This window comes from Sylvia atricapilla, chromosome 18 (genome assembly GCF_009819655.1).
Source record: "Sylvia atricapilla isolate bSylAtr1 chromosome 18, bSylAtr1.pri, whole genome shotgun sequence".
Classification (NCBI taxonomy): Eukaryota; Metazoa; Chordata; class Aves; order Passeriformes; family Sylviidae; genus Sylvia; species Sylvia atricapilla.
This window is the reverse complement of record NC_089157.1, coordinates 7,784,241-7,804,690: the sequence shown is the minus strand read 5'-3', so window position 1 is coordinate 7,804,690 and position 20,450 is coordinate 7,784,241. Positions and strand designations below refer to the sequence as shown.

Genomic DNA, 20,450 nt, shown 5'->3' with positions numbered 1-20,450 from the left:
AGGGGACGGCTGAGGGGCGGCTGAGGGGCGCTGAGAGGGAGGTGAGGGGTGGCTGAGGGGCGGCAGAGGCTGAGGGGGCGGCTGAGGGGCGGCAGAGGCTGAGGGGGCGGTGAGGGGCGGCTGAAGGGCGGCGAGGGAAGGCTGAGGGGACGGCTGAGCCTGAGGGGGCGGCTGAGGGGCGGCTGAGGGGCGGCAGAGGCTGAGGGGGCGGTGAGGGGCGGCTGAGGGGCGGCTGAAGGGCGGTGAGGGGGAGGCTGAGGAGCGGTGAGGGGCGGCTGAGGAGCGGTGAGGGGTGGCTGAGGGGCGGCTGAGGAGCGGTGAGGGGTGGCTGAGGGCCGGTGAGGGGCGGCTGAGGGGCGCTGAGAGGGCGGTGAGGGGCGGCTGAGGGGCGGTGAGGGGTGGCAGAGGGGCGGCCTCCCCTCTTGGCGGCGCAGGAGCCCGGCACTCGGCCGATACGCGCCTCGCAGCAGCTGCCGTCCTTTGTCCCGGAGCCCCGAGCCGGGCGTCTTTGAGCACTTGGGCCTCCGCCGCAGCCGGTGCCGACGGGAAACGCCGTGACTGAGCATTGCAAGAGCTTGGACAAAGTGAGAGTCCCGTCAGGTCCTTGGTGCCGGATGGTCGGGGTAGAGAGGTGAAAATGGTCCACCTGACTGAACCAAATACAACATCATCCATGACAAAATCGTTCATTCTGCATCATTCTATAAAGCTACTGACCATCGCCAGGATAAGCACAGTGGAGGATTTCTGCCTCTTCTGGCCAATATCTTCCAGCACATAAAAAACGCTACATCTCTACGCCAGTCAAAACAGGAATGTAACGAGTTACAGGACTTCTTTTCTTCAGAAGAGAAAAACTCCAACAAAATCATAACAAAGCACCATAGCCTAAGAAGAGTTACATGTACACACACACCCCATTGCTCATAAGCCTGTTAGTCTGTCCATTGACAAGCCTCCACATTTCAAGTTCATTGTCAAAGCTTGCATTTCACCTACTCTCCAGCTTTCTAGCACTCTTGGCTGTGATGAACGTGTTGCAATAAGTAATTCTGTTTCAAACTTCTAGTTAGGTTTTACCATCTTTCATTCTCTCTCCACAGCCTAAAGAGCAAGGTTGCTATTTCAAATATACAGCCTCTGCCATGCCCCCCCCCCATAAACACTCCCTTTTTCTCTGATGCAGTTGCTCCAGGGATATTTTTTTCTTCCTTTTGACCCTGATTTGCAGGCATGATGTCTGTTAACTTGTTTAAGTGCAAAAGAAACAAACACCTGGTTCCTATTCTACCTTTTATCTTTTGGATTTTACTTGATCTCCATCTCAGCACCAGAGAATTTCACTTTCTGGTAGTGTTATTTTAAGTAATTAATTCTATTAAACTGTGGCCCTTCTTGCATTGTTTTTACTGCTATCTTCAGCAAAAGAGGTGTATTTCTTTGCCTTCAGGAAGGTGGTAGACTAGAAAAGGAAAATAATAGCTTTAATACTGGTGATAACAGAGGCTGTGTGCCATACATTCTTGAACTCTTTCTGCTGCAGATACAAGATATATAATCCATCATTTCAAAATGGCAATGTGCATTTGTGAGCCTTAACAGTTCCCTGGCCAGAGTACTGTTCTTCAGTTTTGAGATTAAGATCAGCATGATTTTAGCCTGCGAGAAATTATCTGAAAAGGATGGAATGCATCAGCTGACAAGAATCCCCACTTCAGTTTCACAGAAAAGGGTAGGTGTGAGGGCCTTCACTTCTGTCCTTGTCTTCTCAAAACAAGAAACTGCAACACTGGATTTTGCCTTCTGATACTATTCTACATCTGTCTAATCTGATGGGCTACTGAGAAACAACAAGAAATACAAGCACTAACAAGGTTTTTATTTTTGGCACACGGTGTTCAGCAGCCAGTTATATAATGGGTTACATGGCAGCAGCTCATAATCTCATAATAATAATCATGGGGAAAAAAAGCCCTAAACAAAACCTTCTGCTTTTCAAGTAACAACCACAAGAACATTAACAGTATATAAGCTGTAAGTAATTCTTCAACAACTTCTATGACTAAAACACTATCTTCAAGCTCTGCTTACATGAAACCATGCATATTTGCTTATACAGGGAACTCATCAAACTCCTGCTTCAAGAGATGGGACAGCATTGCTCCTTCCACACAGCCCATTCAGATATCACACACTTTAGCAGAACACTATTGTACCCGTTTATGTTTAATCCTTTCTTCTTCCTTCCAGTTTTAAATATAACCAACACAAGTAGGATTTTTTCACCTTTTTTTTTTTTTCAGGCTCACTACAGCTGTCAGTAGTTAAACCGAACTAACTAGTCCCATTTGTTTTATGTAGTATCCAATGCCAGTAGGTGCAGGGACAGTGTGCAGTAGATGTAATGAAGTCTCATGGTGTATGCACATAGCTCATACAGCCACTCCAGTATCAGTATCCCTCTCACATCACACACTTTCCTTCTTCTGTTCCTAAATTTTCTCTACCTAAATTTTTCTTCAGAGCAATTATATCCATTGCCTATTGAACCCTCAGAGAGACTCTGAGGTAGACACTATTGTCCCATTTTACAGATGGGAAAACTGAGGCAGGAGTATTAATGGCTTGTCCAATACTGCAAATAAAAGCCCATCTAAAAGTTTCTACTTCAATATTATGGTTGTATCTAGGGTACCAATATCATGGCAACAAGAAGCCATGCTTCAGAATACTAAGCCTTTGTTATTATTATTATTTCTACAGACTACAATATGTCAGCAGCAGTTTGTGCTTTATACCAGGAAGTGAGAGATTGCAGGTGAAACGTGGGATTAAGAAATAATGGTAGAAAATCAAAAGCCAACCAATGATGAATTCTGTTTAATACTAGAAAAGCCAAAAGGACACTCTTCAGACCAAAAATTGTATTAATTAAAAGAAAAAAAAAAAGAAAAAAAAAGAACAAGACATTTCAAAATGGTTTAAGCTGACATTATGTTGTTTTATTTCAGATTTCACAAAAGAAATATTTTATAAAACTAAAATCAGTTAACCCAGCCACTATCAACAGAGGGTGGTATAAGCAAAAGACACTAGGTCAGAACTTGCAGTGAAGAGCCATCCATTCCTGTCACTGGAATGCTCCTGTATACTACCAGAATACTGTACTGGGGGATGAAGATGGAGAGAACCAGGGTGTTACAGCAGTTCTGAGAAGCACAGTAGCTCCTCCTAGTTGGTGCTTTGTTGCTACCCAGGCCTCCTCTGTATCATAAGTGTAACAAGGATTTACTGATCTCAGAAAGGACAGATCCAGCATAGCAAAGCCAAGAAATTTTTCAATTGTATTTTATGCAATTTTCCTTTAAAAAGGTACTACTGTATTCTAAAATCAGACCATCAAACTGATTACTTAGCTAACTTATGTGGGATTTCCAGTCTCATTACTGAAAGGACAATGAATACACAAGGCTTAAGCAAGCCCTGTGCTAAATAAAACATATAGTGGCCCTGGGTAGATACTTGTATATCTGCCTGAGCTTTGATTATGGGAGAGCAGGGGTGGGAGGATTTGTTCAGTGATTATTAAGGAATTCTATTCCATGCCTCCCCATTTCAAATTTTTCATTGGGTGGCAAGACTGGAGGTGAGAGGGAATAAAGTAAAGCAATAATCTTAATGCTTTAGTAAGGTTCTGATAGAGCAGGCCACAGAACCCTGCACAAATATAAATAAAGTACCTGCCTAGGTACTTTGCCTGTTTTCATCATGCCCAAGTTATGGCTGCTCAGTACAGCAGCATCTGTCAAACCAGATGTCAAACCCTATTCCCCCAGGCCCCTCTCTCCTCTGAAGAGGACATGATGGCACTAATCCTTCCTTCCACCTCTTCCTTTCTGAAAAGGGCAGGGAAGTGGAGAAAGGGGAAAAAAACCCAACCCAGACAAGAAACCAATTTATTTCAAAGATGGGCAACTTTCCCTTGTAGAATAAACCTTCCCCTCCAAAAAGGGATGTTTCTTTGCTCCTATAACCCACGATAAATTAAAACCAAGTAAGAAGTCTCTGGTTTGACACAATAAATACTTAGAATATAGCAAATTAAAAAATATAGTTACAAAACCCTCAATGGAATTCTCTTTCTGACCTAAACTGCAGATAGATTCTTCACAGATAAAAAGTATCTCCAAAATCAGCTGCAGCTCCTCTCCTCTCCCTGTTCACTAGGCTTGGTCAACAAGTGCTATCACATACCCTTTGGAATACTGTTAAGACAAAAACAATAAAAAAGCACAAGAAATCTACTCCTAAATTTGTTTTTTATACTGCCAGGGATGTAGGAATCAACCATCTGTGGGAACCCTCACTGCAGTGCACAGTGACAGAGTCACAGCATTACAGTTAACATGGACAGGGAGACTAGGGGGAAAAACAGCCATAGGAAAAGAAGGAGACAGAACTCATGAAAGTTGGAAAAGGAAAAGATAAGGAAGAAAGAGACAGAAAAACACCAATTGAGTCCAGTTGGACTTCCCAGTTCTGGCAGCAGAGCAGATGAGATGTTGAACAGGAAGAGTTCCTTGGGGCCTGTCATAACTAGGAATGTTGTTGGCATTTTCTTTGTCATTGACAGTGAGGAAGTAGAATTTAACCCTCTCTGACACTGACACGTGGCTCTGCCAGTGAGCTGTGGATGATCCCAATAATTGATTCAACACCATCTCCCTCCAGCAAGGTGCGGTGGTCCCCTTCAATAACGTGGACAGATACCTTCCCATCACATACCTGTGTAAATACAAAAAAGAAAAATTTTCATTCACCATTTATAACCAGCTGGTCACCTAGCCACTTTGGGTTTGTTAGTCTTCTAAGTTACTTGTAATTCAGACCACTGTCTCTATCAAACTCAGTGAAAAACAGCCCCTATTTTACTCTGATGCATTTTCACAGGTCATCTGTGGGGCACTGTTTGGAACCAGTGTTTTAAAGCACAACAGTTTGACAGCCTGACAGGTGATGCACTCAAATACAAGCTGGGAAGGAAGTTAATCAACCTAATACCAAAAGAATAATTTACCTACAATATCAAAGAATGAAAGATAAGCCCTTAAGTAAACCAAATAAACACGCCCCCCTCCCCACCACCTTTCTCTCACCACCAGAAATCTTCCTTTAAGGTCATTATGTAACTTTAATAACATAAAAGTTAGCCTGGAATCAATAATGACTAAATTAAGATGTCTGAAAGAATAGGAGATGCCAGAAATAGGAAAGGCATTCTGAAAATCACTTCCTTTTCCCTGGTATTTGCACCAACTTAAGCCTTGTATGTGAGCAGGGGCTAAAGAACAGTGACCTTATCTGGACTATGGGCCAAACCTCAACCTTTTTTAGCCCACAAGAAACCCATTTCTAGGTACTAGCTTCTAAATGAAAAAAAGAGGTAACTGAGAAAAAGCTGCCTTTATTGTCAGAAGACTGACACTTGCTCCTCAGAAGGCTGCCCTCATTCAATGAACTAACTTCAGGGTCCACAGTGAAAACAGACTGAAAGTTGCTCTCTTTTAACATCATTATTATCCAAAGTCATTCTAGAGAGCAGGAAGAATCAGCTATAGAAAACATATTCTATATACAGGCAAGACTTTCTGGCCCTCACTAACCACAGAAAATGCCTGGAACCAATCAACTCATTTGCTTTTGGAGATTGCTAATTCCTGTTAGAGCACAACACCAGCAGAATGGTAATTTCTTTAAGGTTGGTTTTGTCTTTTTTTCTCAGTAAGGACGATTTCCCATGCTTTCCTTTGGCTTCCCCAAATATCAGAAGAAACTCAACAGTTACCAGTGTGCCAGAGACTGACCTCTGAGAGTTTATAGTCTTTACCCAGACCTTCCTCATATTCATTGTGAGACTTTGCCCGCATCAGTGTCACGTTCCCATGATACTTGGAGTCTGGTATATACTTGTCAGCAGCCTTCAGTTTATGGTAAAATGAAGTAGCAGCAAAACTGAGTGCTTCACGATTGATGTTTGTATGAACCTCAGTTATTAGGCCTACAGCAGCATTCACACGAGCCTCCAGATCTTTCAGGGGCAGAAGAACTTCCAGCAGCTGGAAATATTAACATTTTTTTACATTAGTCTCAACAGCTGAGAATCCATCCCCATTAAACAAAAAGACATACACCCTCTTGTACAATATCAAGACATACAGATTTTGAAAATAAGGAACAGTACCTTATTGTATTCAATGCCTGTAAATTGCTGAACAAAGGCACACAATGCTTCAGTCTCCAGTGCAGCCTCATTTCCTTGGGTCAGTTTGGCTCTGTAGCTCTGGAAGTGAGAAGAATACAATGTGAACGTGAGAGGGATGTGCCTGATGCTAGAAGTCAGATAAAAACAATTACAGAACCAAAGGTGTGAACTGGGGAAAAAAAAGAAGGGGGGAAATCCCTTCAGGACAGATTAGAAAGCAAATCTACAGGTGGCCACTACCTAGAACCTAGTATTCTCTGAAGTACAATGAAAATGAAAGGGAAGCCTGAAGCAAGGTTTCCTTGCATCACTACAAGAGGATCTTGACTTGCAGGCACCAGGACCTTCCAGAAGACATACCATTGTTATGATTTATCATAGCAGGAACAACATTTGTGCCTGAACTCTTGCCATTTAATGAAGACCACCTCTCATGTGCTTCTACTCTTCAGCCATCTCTAAGCATCCACTGTCTACAGCTGTCTTCCAACCCCCCCCCCACCCCCGAATAAAAGTCTGCCACAGCTTTTCAGATTTCTCATATCTAGAATGCTTAGCTTCAAGTAAAAGAAGCCCTGATGAGAGAGGATGGTTGCCAGAAAGAAGATTCTCTTTGTGCCCCTTACCTGGGTATATGCTGCCACAAAGGAATGAGACCCATCAAAAAGGAATAAACTGTTGAGTGCATGGGAAGCATTTTGTTGTGCTTGCAGCTGGGAACACATTTCAAAGGCTACACAGGCACCAAAAGAGTATCCAGCAATGCGGTAAGGTCCTTCAGGCTGTATCTGCTTCATGCAATCAATGTAATAGGCTGCCAGGCTTTGGATGCTGTCCAAAGGAGCGGCTAGAACATGGAAGTGAGTTAGAAAGACTGGTGAGAAGACACTGGCAGAGACAAATATGTTTTCATGCACTCAGAAATATTCTTGTTGGAAACCTCTAGGTTACTTTGCAGGTAAATTACTAAACTATGGTTAACAACTTGCATTTAGGACAAGCAATAGTAATATTCCTGCTTTCCAAGGACAGGTTGAACAGGATGCTTTGGAGTTTTGCATACATACACTCTTCAGTTTAATCTATTATTCCTCTTGATACCAGGGATGTTTGACATGACCCTGTGCAAACTAATGGGCCTGATACTTGTTCCTCCAAGTTTTCTAGTCTAGAAACAGAGCCCTCTCCAAAAGCAACCACAGTTCAGAATGTTATGTTTGCAAATTCAAGATGCTGAAGAACTGAGATACCTTTTGTGCACTGGAGCCCATAGCAGGGCATGTGAAGTCTGGAGGCCAGAGTGTAGAAAACTGCAATGGATCCTTCAATGGGGTGAACAAGGAAAAGAGGGCGCTCTGTGCTCTGAACATCATTGAGACGAGTGATTGTTGGCGCTTCTGGGTTCACCAGTAGGTTGTTCAAATCTAGTTTTGGAGGTTTGCCTGGGCCTGCCTTCATCAGTGGGGATGACTTCAGTTCTTTGAAGAAAAGCACACGAAAAAATCCCAATTAGCTTCAGGGTCAGTCTTGGTCATGAAGTCATAATCCTAAAGGACAATCTCAGGCATGCCCTAGATTAGCCTGTTGCCTCACTACATCATCAGGTCATAGACACAGGGATCTTCCTACTATCAGCTGCTCTGCAGCAACTGCATATGCTTTTAGCTTCCTCTAAGTGTGACATTACATTGTTTTTCCCCAAACAAGTAAAAGGTCTCAAATTGCATCCCACACACACCTGCATAAGAGTACCCATGCATGCAGCTGCTAGCCAAGCAAGAAAGCAGCTTTCGCACTTGCCTTGCTCATACACCCTGCCCCCAGAAATGATGGGCCTGTCCTTATGGTCTATACACTTCTGTGACACGTCTGTCACTTAGAAGCTATTCAATTATACCTTAAATGTGCATGGATTTCATGAACTGATAGAGATGAAAGCAATGGATTGAGAGCTACATTGTTTGGACTCAAATGACTGATAGCAACCCTAATCCAGACACTTTACCCTCTGCTGTCTTGGACTTGGAAGAAAGCTCCCGCAGTTTGTTGATTGTAAGGAGTCGAATTTCTCTCATGGTCATAACGATGTCATAGTCTCTCTCCAGCGTCTGGCGCACCTCCACACCCATCAAGGAATCCAAGCCCAAGTCAGCCAAGGAACTCTCAGCATTCAGACTACTCACATCACGGACCCCTAAGAACAAAAGAGCATACTAGTAAAATACCAATTTCTTTTCAGCTCTAGGCCTTTCTAGCAGCCTTCTCCACTTTCTTCTTTCTCCTAAAATCTCAATAAACTGCTGCTGCAGAGCTGCAGTTTACCTTCCAGGATCATCTAATACTTTCATAAGTTACCTCTTCTACAACCTCACCTTGTCATATGGGATCTAGTATTTAAAGTACCCATTAAATGCGTAGGGATTTATGACAGCGGATACATCGGTCGCAACTAAATAGCTGTGAATATTTTCACATCAGCTCTAGACCAATCAGAATAGTCAGTCAGCTAGACAAATTCCACACACTGCAGGCTCTAACTGAAACTGCAGTCCTAGACCTAATGCAACTAGTCCTCAGCTACAACGACATGAAAGTTATGCGTGTCAGTGATGGTTGACTACAACACTTGATGTCTATGACACTGGAGGAGGAGGTGATACATTTAGGATTCATTTGCCTTTTCCCCTTCAATTTTCAGACTGTTCAATCTCTCGCCCTTTCCTTACCTATAAAAGGCTTCTCATAATATAACACCTGCATCTACAGCTCTTTTCCCCCTCCTCCACCTTGTGCTGCCCCATGTTGACACCCTTCCCACTATTAGTCTTAATTACTAGCTCCTCCCTTTGTTGCTTTCATACTCACTTCTTCCAAAACAGCCCTATAGCTGGTGCAGTTTCCCAGACCCTTTTCTATCACTTCTAAAAGCCACATCTGCTCTGAGAGATCAGATTTGCTGTCAGAGAGTTGCACACAACTCCTTAAGTAACCCTCAGGAGACTGCCTTTCATTTTTTAGTACCTTTTTGGTAGAAAACAAAGTATCAACAGACAGTTCTGTCTGCGAAAGAGACAGCTGAAGTGGACAGTAGTAGATAGAGTTGACAGCGATTATTCGCTACCAACACAAAAATAAGAGACACAATGATAAAAGAAAGATTCGAGACAGAAGGATGTGGCACTTGCAATGCACAGTTTAACTATGGTTACTAGATGTTCACATGGAATTACAGACAGAGCTGGTAAGTGAATGCACTACCAATTAAGCAGTAAGTAGAGAAAAGTTACTTTTTGTGGCATGGGGACATACCAAGGTGAATGTTTGAAAGCTGAAATAATACTCAGAATGTTAGTTATGTATGTGCTGTCTCAGAATTTTGCTCTTGGGGGCTGCTCCTGTTGATTCTCCATTGGAGAAAGGTACCAGTTCACTCTAAATAAAACCTAAGACACCGGAGTATATATGCGTATCTATGTAAACACAGTAACAGAGAAAAACCCATACGAGAAACAGTCATTATTTGGGAGAAAGAGCAGTGTAAAAGGAAAAAAAAAAAAAAAAGGCAAACAGTCTCACAACAGCAACACTGCCACACCACAGGAGCTCAGGAAGAGATGCTGAATAGAGCACCTACAGCAACACCACTGCTTTCCAAAAGTAATGAGACAGTAGACACTGTTCAGTAGTGCTTGAGTGACAGCACTCACCCAGGATGTGAGCAACAGCTTCTACAAGATCCCGCTGACCACCTCCTTCAGCTTTTGCCGAGACCTTCTCTGCTAGGACAAAACTGGACATGACAGGATGAGGTTGATTCAGGAAGACATCGAGCACCTCCAGGCATGAGCTCATTTGTTGGGGAATTGTTCCCCCCACCACAACATCTCTGTTTCCCATTGTCTTCATCAAGATACCCACATCACCAATGGCTCCCCACTGGATTGCCAAGCCTAGAGAAGAAATTAGAAGAACACGCTAAGCGGCTAACTAAAGCACATGGCAGCAATAGGAGTGAGTTATTAAAAAAGGGACTTAATGATCTATGCTAAAGCCTGCATTTCCTTTTTACTGTTAAATGGTCAGTATTCATTCAGACATGAATGACTCAGGGTAACATCTAGGAACAGAAAACAGCCTTCAACATACTTTATCACTCCAGATAAGTGCACAGGTTTCTGGTGAGCTGGTCCTCATCTGGATGTTTGGCAAGATAGTTTATACTGTGCAATGAGTAAAGTGGTCTCACCTGGGAGTCCATCGTGACGTCGCTGCTCACAGATACGCTCCATGGTAGAATTGGCAAAGCCGTAATTACTCTGCCCAGCATTTCCTCTTCCACAGCTTACAGAGGAGAACGCAACAAAATAGTCCAGGTCTGGACACTTCTTACGAGTCACCCTTGGAACAGAGCAGGAGAGAGAAACCCCATCAGAAAAACCTGCTAACTGTGTTACTGTCGAAGGCCAGTGCAAGACTAAAACATCTACATTTGATCAGTTCCATCACTTAAAAAGCAGTTCTTATTTGTCCCTTCTACAGACACTTACCGATCCAAATGAATGGTGCCTGAATACTTTGGCTTGTTGACCTCCCAGAATAATTCTGGGGTCTGATTTTCAATCATGCCATCTCTAAGGACCTATAGGGGGTGGGGAGAGGGATAAAAAAAAAAGTGTAGTTTCAATATCTCCACTTTCTCTGTTTAAATATGCCATACAGCTTGAGATATGAGAGGATATTGCTAAGCAATGTATTTTTGTAACTTCACAGTACAGACATATCCTGAATATCCCAAAATATGACAAAATAGCTTTTGCCAAGTCTGGCTTTTTTTTTTTTTTTTTTTTTTTTTTGCATTGACACTGCAGAAATTCTGACAAGTTCTACATGGGATTTTTCTTGTCCTTAGGAGTCTAGGGCAACATCTGTCTTACCACAGATCTGAACTCACTTGCTGAATACTGTTGCTTCTCAGGCCAAGGGAACAGACCCATAAGCCTTTGGTCACCAGGCAAGACCAAAGCATAGTGTGCTTTGAAATATACAGAACTTAACTGACATTGCATGAAGCCTGACTGCCTTTAGTAAAAAAGTCACATGAATGGATGTTGCCGCTTTCAAGTCCTGAGCATTTTTGTCACTTACCACAGCCAAATTAAAGATGCCTCCAACTGGCCCAAGCTGCAAAGCTTCTTCTATCAATTGCTGTGTTCCTTCTAGTGTTCCAATATCACTGGTAGATACCAACACTTTGATTCCCAGTGCCTTCCACTCTTCAACACGTTTAGCCTGGTAGCCTAGAAAAAATAAAGGTGGACAGGTCCTGGGATGAAGCATCCCAACCATAAGGATTTGGTTTAAGCTGCTCCTTTATGCTTTTCTGATTAGATAGAGACTGAATAGCTAAATAATTTCTGATTCAACTACAAGATAAAAATTGGACAGAACTTGAACAGTAGCTAGAAATCATTTGAATTTCAGAAATTCTAAATAGATGAAGTGGAGAACAGCACTGGGGAAACCTAATGGTTAGGGTAGTGGTGGGGGGAAGGAAGGAAAAATACAACTGTGAAGAGAAATGAACAAAAATTTGGGAAAATTGGCTAGATTAGAGCAAAGCAACAGATCATAGCTGCACAGCCAGAACTTGAGAAGTAGTACTTGATCTATGTGTTTGTACACACAAGTGGTGTGATTGTGAACTTGCCAAACGAACGAAGAAACCTGTAAGAGACAGAAGTTGTGCTATGACTGAATTTGTAAGAGAAAATACTGAAGACTATCACTGATAAATCTCAATGCTGCCATTGTAATCAAACCAATGCCTTAAATCTGAGTAAAAATGTTTATGGATGCTATCAGAGAGCAAGGTCCATATTTAGAGATGCTCTAGGTAAGGAGAATAAGTGTGCATCCACACATGTAACTTGAGGAACAAAGTATCTTTAACAAGGAGTTTTTACGCCCTTCCTTGTGGTATGTGATCCAACATTCTACAGCCAGTGGACAAGTCAGCGAGGTAGCCAGACTTTGCAGAGGCCATAAAGGTAAAAGAAAGGCTACAGAACAACCCTGTATAAGAGAGAAAATGGGTTGATAGAATTAGGAAGCATAAAAAGGGGAAAGTAGTAGCTAAAAAAAGGGTCAAGCTAAAAGATAGTTCCTCTTTTAGAATAAAGGAGACAACAGCTTGAAGCGAGATAATCTAGGAAAGGAAAGAGATCAAGATATCATTAGTCACCAACAGGATACTTAAAAATGGAGAGAAACTACAAACTGAGGTCTGTCTAAAAGCAGACATGTTCCCTGTTCCCTTACAATTTTTGCTTACCAGTTCGTATGCCAGAACGAGATGTCAGTATAATTTTCTGTGCTCCTCTCTCAACAAGCCACTGTGCCAACTCCAGCCCAAATCCTCCTAGGCCCCCTGTGATGATGTAAGACTTGGTAGCTGGACAGGAGGTTCTGGAGATTGCAGAGATTTTAACTGGTTCAGACTTTCTTAGAGGATATTCCTTTTCCTCTTCTTGGACCTTCACCCACAAAAAAAAACAACCAACCAACAAAAAAACAGAAACAACACAGACACAAAAAAAGGTAGTTACAATCAGATAATCAGATACATAATGCATCACTTATCTTTTCATGCTATGCTCCTCCAGTTAATGGGAATGAACCTTGTAAAATCAGTGCCAGACTTGACAGTTACAATTGTCACAGTTAAAACAACTGGCCCTGTGCTGCCCTAATCATAGAACTTCAACTCAAAATGGATCAAAATATCCAAGACACCAGAGGATGGCCAGATGCATCAGAGAATCAAAACCATTATGCCATTACCTTGATCATAACTTTGCCAATATGTTTTCCTTGTGCCATGAATCTGAAGGCAGCTTCTACCTCTTCTTTGCTGAAGACTGTACTCTTCAGAGGCTTTACTACACCATCTCTTATGCCTTTCTTCAATAACTCTGATACTACTTCCCACTCTTGGTTCCCCTCATCGAATATTGAATCTAGCAGGATCCCATGAAATGCCACATTCTTGAGGAAGAGAGACATTCCTAGAAAAAGGAACTTGGTTATGACCTGATGCTGCTGACATTTCAAAATGCAGCCTATCCTCTGCTTTAGAAACATTTCTGGGCAGGTCACAGGAGTAAAGCAGTCAGATGTTTGAATTCTCCCTTTTCCAAACTCATTCTTGCATATAGTCTGCAATACATAATATTATGTTGTTCTCTTACAAGCAGGCCAGTTTCACAGACACTCCACTCCAAAAAATTGTGTGTTGAGAGGACAAGCTCTATCTTGGTCAGTCTGATATTAAAAAGGACATTTTTTTTTGTCTAGTGACAGCTGAGTTAGAGTCACAGGGGAGCTAGAATCCTACATATATCAGGTCTATCTCCACAGGAGACTCTTCTTCATAGCAAGTTTTTCCAACATGATAGGATCTTTTGAAATTTAATTCGAATAAAGAAGCAGGCTGTCAACTCTATATGCTATCATTCTACAACAGGAGAACATTGCTGTAATTTTTTACTAACACATCACCTTATAACATTCAAAATTTTTTTTCCCATGCAAGAGAAGTCAGGGTTATCTTGCCCTGTGCCTTCAAAAATGGTAGATGCTGTTAACTGCCTTCAGGGATAAGAAGCCTTGCAGAGGTGTCTGGATAGACTGGAACACTGGGCAATCAGTAATATAAAATTTAACAAATGCCAGTTGTGCACCTGAGACCAAGTAAACCAGACACAAGCATAAATTCTGGGGAGGCTGGACAGCTGTCCTGCAGAAAAGGACCTGGGGGTGCTGGGCAGCAGCTAAAACCTAATGAAAGGTGTTTTCCCATCTTACCAAGAGGACTGTTGTTGGATAGATCAAATTTGCCGATTTCCAAGAAGCGCCCATGTCGAGCAAGACAACGCAAACTGGCTTGGAGCTTCTCTTCTGCCAAGGAATTTAACACGAGGTTGACACCTGCAAAGAAAGGAGAAGCATCTATTTAACTGAGAGCCTAACCCAGTCTTCTAGAGATTCATATTGTCTTTAGAATGCACAACTGCATTCTAAGGGTGGCTTAGCTGACAAAAAAAGGAAAAATGTTTCTTGAACTTCACCTTTTCCATTGGTAACTCGAAGTATATGTTGCTCAAAGGCAGTATCTCTGGAGCTGGAAAAGCTATTAGCATCTAGCTGTGGGAATCTTGCTTGGAGATACTTGCGTTTCTCAGTGGAACCTGGAAGTAAGTAGAAGACAGGCTGAAAGATGTCACTCATTTTTGTGATGAAACAGCCCATTTGCTGCTGCACATCTTTCCACCAAGGACTGTATGTCTGGGAAGCCTTCTCCATGCTTTTAGTCTCTCAAGACGTCAGACTTTAGGACAAAGGCTGTCTAGTTGCTACTGCTCATTTATGAGATAGAGCAAGGACCAAAACCAGATCAGAGCCTCTGAATGGACAGGCATTGGATTCACATTACTAAATTTAAAACGAGGAAGCCATGATCTTCTTCCATACTTTTGATTATATAGTGTACAGAGAGATAAATTCGACTCTGCTGTGGAATTTTCAAGCACATAGTCAGTAGCTGTATTTACCGTGTAACCTGTTTTAAGCCTGGAAACTAGATCAAAGCTACAGCAGATCAAATTGGGGGCGGGGGGGGGGGGGGGAATAAGCATATACCTAAACACGTATACACGCTTATAGATGTGTACACATGCTTCCTCTAGTCATTATCTATAATCGATTTCTCTCCATGACTTTGGGCCCTCAGTACTCACCTACAGTAGTAAAGACACGGCAGCCCATGCTCAGGGCAATGGCAATGGCTGCTTGACCCACACCTCCTGAGCCAGAGTGAATAAGGACACTCTCACCCTTCCTCATACCACCTCGAACCACCAAAGCATAATAAGCAGTGGCATAAACCACAGGCACTGAAGCTGCTTCTTCCAGAGTCCTAAGGAGCAAAGTGAAAGAGGCATCTTTAGCCTTGGGAAAGACTAGTAGATTCTCCTGACAAAATGTGTCTTTCTGCAATGGAAAGGTTCTGCTGCTGAGACAGATAAGAAAGTGTAAGTGGTTGTAAATCATACAGCAGACTACCACAGGTGCCAAGCACAGACAAGTTTCATCAGTCTGCAAAAATATTTCAGTAACTAACCAGTAACATGACCAACACTGATATCCCAGTGTATACTGAAATACGTGAAGCTAAGAGCCCAAAAAAACGTGAGAAACTTGTGCAAGCCACTGTATGAAAGCCAGTGCTGAACCCCTGCAGTGAATCCTACAGTTGTTTGGGACACTATAGCTCTGTTAACATTTCCCCAAGGGGAATCTACCCACTGTGCAGCACTCAGGTTTGATCAGGGCTGTCATCAGCCTCAGGCAGGAAGGCAAATCTTAACCAGAAAACAGAAGTTGACCTACCAGTTTTCAGGCACCTCCCACAGAAACCTCTTCTCACAGTCTACCACTGTGGCCAGTCCCTTTGCTGGCAGCAATCCCATCACTCTTCTTCCAGCCAGGTCCCGTCCTGAGAACTCCATACCCAGCATGCATTGCTGCAAAGCCCAGTTACCTGAAAGAACATTAACACCTTTTACAAAAACAAAAATAACTTCTAAAATTCCTTTACTATAGCAGCAGTCCCTGACAGTCTATACCCCAGAGACAGGAAGAGTGCTGGGATGTGGCTATTCTGTACACAGTTCATAGGTTGCCAGAGTTAATGTCTGACTCCAAGAGTAGCTGAAAAGCACTTGGTCTCATTAAATCTGAAGCATTTATCCTTGATGATATCACTTTAGTTTCCAGTTTTCATCTGAGAAAATTCATGAAAACATCTTGTTTCAGAGGAAATTCTGTCTCTCAGAAAAAGAATAATACATAAACTAGAAAGGATGATCACTCAAAAATACACTGCAAATTATTAATTTTTGCTAAGTCACATTCTAGGCAGACACTTAGGTCAGTCACAAAATCATAGCACAGTTTGTGTTAGAAGGCACCTTAAAGATCATCTGCTTTCAACCTTCTGCCATGGGTAGGAGCACCTTCCATTATGCCAGGTGGTTCAGTCATGAAGTGGAACCCAGACTTACTCAAATCACTGAATTTTTACATGTTCCATATCCTCTCTTTTAAATATATATTTTAAAACCATTGCATAGAGATCACATTAATTCTCAACTCGCTCTGAATAAGATAATAGCACTTCCATTTTATAAACAGGTAAACATGTCCAACAGCATGGCAGCATGAAACTTCAACATTCTCACCTTGGTATTTACCATGCCCATCTGTGGAACCTCCATCAACTTGTTTTACCTCACACTCGGTATCTATGCAACGCTGCAAGCAGCATTTCTCAGAGAATGGTTTGTTAATTGTGCCATATAAAAAAAATGGAACTGGAACTGACATCAGAACTTGGAAACTTTTGGTGTACAGCCCTGCAGCAGGGCTGTACTTCCTTCTCAAAAGCATGCTTACTGGCATACTAGCATGCAATCTTGCCAGTGCTAAACTAGCAATCAAGAGATTAATTCTAGAACAACAACACATAAATACAATTCCTTCTAGTGTATTAAACTCACCAGGGATAGCATCTGGAGAAAGCTTTCCTGTAGCCAGCATAATGTCACGGAAGTTGAGAGATGCATAATAGACTTTGCAGAGTAAAACATTGGGATCAGTGGTGTGGAAGTGTCGAAGTGGAGAGACAATCCAGCGAAGAGATGAGAGATCTCCACGAGTTAGCACATTTACATAGGCATATTCTGTCAACTCCTGAGGTTGTGCTGCAGAAGAAGGAACAGTAAGAACTTAATACACATTCACAAAGGTATGTGATTTCCAAAATGAGTAAATTCTGTGTGCAATTTCTAACTCTTTCTCCATTTGCTATCCAGAGAGCCCTTTCTTGCTTTGCAATACTACTGATGTCCTAAATAGCCTATCCCTTCCTCCTGGCACCACAGTGTGCCACTGCTCACTTTGAGCTGGAGCAGAAGAATTCAAAATTGTTAATTTAAAATAGCAATAAAAGGTAACTATAGTAACAATGACTACACATTTTCTATTCAAAGTTCATTCAGATCCAAGGCTTTGCAAGTGATCCTCAGCTCTCAAAGGCTGTACCTTGCTGCAATGAGAGATGCCTGAAGGAGCCCCACTTGCCGTCACGATACACATTCATCACCAGGTCCTTCTGAATCATCTTCTGCATCTCCAGGGAAGAAAGACTCACAGGTGGGACAGCAGATGAACGGTTCAGGTTGGAAATGAACACACACCTGAAGAAGGGAGTTGTCATTTTGTTTGTTTTGCTATCAGCCCGAGAAGAAGCTAACACAGATATCTCCCAAATGTGACTCAAGGGCATGCCCATATACGTACCTGATTCGGTGGCCTTCTGCTTCAAGGCGAAGGCAGTTCACCATTCCCAAAATTCCTGAGTTGGCACAACTGGTGGCAGTCAACCACACAGGCTTCTCTGATGGGTCAGCCAAGACCTCCTACAGGACAAACCACAAACTGTTTTACTATGAACCACGAAGAAAATAGCCCTCATATCCTTGGCATAGATTATTAACTTCTATTTTATTAAAAGTAACTGAACACACACTTTTAACATTCCTAAATATCTCGTTTAGAAAGAATAATTATTTCATTATCAGAAATTCAGATAACTAGGACACAGAAATTCTCACCTTTAAGGATTCAACCCACTTATAGTTTGTGTCATCTACTGGCAGAAAAACGGGTGTTTTGACAGGAGCTTGCCGACGGCACAGGAAAATAACTGAGCCAAAGAACGACTTCTTCATGGCAACAAGATTCAATGAAGCTTTGCTAAATAAGTCCTCCCACTGTGCCTGTCAAATCAGCAAAGAAACAAATTAACAGCAAAGTCAGAAGTCAATTTTTCTTGCTTTTTCTTGAAAACTTGCTCTGTATTGTCTCAGTACAAATACATCTTTGATTAACATAATAGTGTTTTATCCACATCTAAACTACTCCTTCTCTAAAGGATCTACCAAAAGTGGAAGTACAAGTATCTCAAAGTCCTGGTAAAGGAACCAGTCTTAGCACACTAGCAGGTGTGCAAAAAAACTGAGCAGTGACCATGCCATCAGATTCCACAGGGTATTTGAATGTGTCTACCCTATGTCACATAAGCCCTGTTTGTACGGAGATGGGGAGGAGCACTCATATATCCAAGTTACACAGAAATGGCATTTCAGAAAAATAAAAGAATGAAAATGTATGTACGGCACATCCAGAAACACTTAAGGATCTACTGAATGAATGAAATAAAGATTACTGCAGCCTCTCAGAAAAGCATCCATTTGCTTTTCATATGCCAGGCATAGACCAGCAGAAGGTTTTTACAGTGTGATCTCTTATATCAAGGGCCAGGGACAGTGTCTGCATATAGAAAACTTTGAGAACTATATTAAGTCCTGCACACTCTTGCCTGGCTTGCATAATTTCCTTCAGAGAAGGTGCATTCAACTGACATGTATCTTCTCCCAGGGACTTGCTAATACCAGGCTGCTGATACTAATGACAGATCTATGTTTTTTGTTATTGGTGCCAGGTTAGACTCAGGTGCCAGGTTAGATATACAAAAGACAATGAACTATTTTCAGTGCATTATGAAAGGCTTTCCCAACTGAACCTACAGTTCACTCTCTCAACCTAATATATAGTAATTTGCAAGTCCTCTCTCCTAAAGAAGTGTTTATTAGATATTTCTGTAGAAGGCCTCAATGGAAAGGCATGCAAGCAACACTACTATAGGTTCATCATCAGGGCATCTGCAAGCAGCAGACTCAGACTCTCCATGGTGAAAGTATCTGTTTTTCCAGGAGGCTTACCTCACTTAGGAAGGTGTGCTTCTGCTGCAGATCTGGGCTTGTAAGGAAACTGACAATTTCTCCAAGAGTTTCTCCCTTAAGAAGAGTGTGTAGCAAAACAAATCCTCCTTCTTTCACAGCAGCTGCCAAATTAGGGAGTATTTCAGTGGCATTCACTAAAACACTTGTTGAACAATTGTATACCACCAGGTCAGCATCGGTCAGATTTCCAGAGGGAAGGCTAGATGGATCCCACTGCTTAGAGTCAACACCAGCATCTTGTAGCTCTGTTTCAATAGCTGAAAGGTTTTCCAGGATGCAGTCAGTGGCAGTGTAGTCCACTTGCAACAGCGGCTGAGCATTCAGAATACTTTTCACACGAGAGAACAGCTGTCCACTTCCTGCATTAACCTGTGGGAAAAGAAAGGGGAGGGAAAAGGAGAAACCACATCAAAACATGAGTGATATCTGGAATTATAACCCAAACAATAGCAGTATGTTATCAGGTTACTGGAAGGCCTAGAAACACTAACCACAGTCCCATCCCAGGCTTCCAACTAACCTCTACAATCTTCATCCTATGACTGATCATGTTCTCCAATGCCACATCCAGGCAAGTCCTCAACTCTGCAGAATCCAGCAATCCACTGAGAAGAGGGTCATTTTGGAAGTGCATTTTCTCTCGAGTCACAACTTGTTGCAGCTCAGAATGGAGGTTTCCATTCAGTTCCAGACGGCAGATCTCAGCAATAATATGCTGGAGGCCCTTCTGTGTGGATGAGGACTCTGTAGCAGCCACTGCAGTTTCTAGTCCAGGGATGACTAATTTGACCCCATGCACTGCCACCTTAGACTGCAAGTTCCGGATCAGACCTATGGAATAGAAAGGGAAATGAAGGGAAGAGTCAAGATTTTCCAAGAATTCTTTTCCTCTTTGCATCCATTTGCTACACCAGCTGATCAGCATCACATACATTAGCCCAGCCACACAGATACAGTGTGTGTACATTCACATGATTATGTACTGTGCAGTAGTTGCCCCAAACAAGTAGGCTTTGTAGTATAACAAACTAACCCCCCATAGTTACCTGTGGTAAGACTGACTGAAAGAGGGCAACTAACATAAAACTTCTGATTGATTTAGGGAGCTGATTTAGGGAGCTGAGGAAAATTTTAAGTTTCTGCAGATACAAAAATACTAAAATGCCTTTTTGCCTTATAAACTGATGAGAAATAGTTCATCCTGACTGAGGATAAGTAACTGTATTACAAGAAATAAAATATTCCACCATAGCCTAGAAAAAACC

The 20,450-nt window shown here is 42.2% G+C and overlaps 1 protein-coding gene across 1 annotated transcript in view; it reads right to left on the bottom strand.

Moving 5' to 3' along the window:
- Positions 1–2,980: 2,980 nt before the first annotated feature.
- Positions 2,981–20,450, bottom strand: part of FASN (fatty acid synthase) — a 40,949-nt gene continuing 23,479 nt past the window's right edge. The window contains exons 22-43 of the mRNA XM_066332210.1: positions 19,706–20,016; positions 19,165–19,554; positions 17,995–18,159; positions 17,681–17,799; positions 17,423–17,577; positions 16,879–17,082; positions 15,710–15,860; positions 15,058–15,236; positions 14,389–14,508; positions 14,126–14,248; positions 13,103–13,326; positions 12,594–12,795; positions 11,408–11,559; positions 10,810–10,901; positions 10,509–10,660; positions 9,970–10,212; positions 8,268–8,456; positions 7,513–7,740; positions 6,889–7,109; positions 6,242–6,340; positions 5,865–6,116; positions 2,981–4,785 (exon numbers count right to left, since the gene is read on the bottom strand). Coding sequence (XP_066188307.1) covers positions 4,648–4,785; positions 5,865–6,116; positions 6,242–6,340; positions 6,889–7,109; positions 7,513–7,740; positions 8,268–8,456; positions 9,970–10,212; positions 10,509–10,660; positions 10,810–10,901; positions 11,408–11,559; positions 12,594–12,795; positions 13,103–13,326; positions 14,126–14,248; positions 14,389–14,508; positions 15,058–15,236; positions 15,710–15,860; positions 16,879–17,082; positions 17,423–17,577; positions 17,681–17,799; positions 17,995–18,159; positions 19,165–19,554; positions 19,706–20,016 — 4,109 coding nt within the window. The 3' untranslated portion in view covers positions 2,981–4,647. The remainder of the gene's footprint in view (positions 4,786–5,864; positions 6,117–6,241; positions 6,341–6,888; positions 7,110–7,512; positions 7,741–8,267; positions 8,457–9,969; positions 10,213–10,508; positions 10,661–10,809; positions 10,902–11,407; positions 11,560–12,593; positions 12,796–13,102; positions 13,327–14,125; positions 14,249–14,388; positions 14,509–15,057; positions 15,237–15,709; positions 15,861–16,878; positions 17,083–17,422; positions 17,578–17,680; positions 17,800–17,994; positions 18,160–19,164; positions 19,555–19,705; positions 20,017–20,450) is intronic.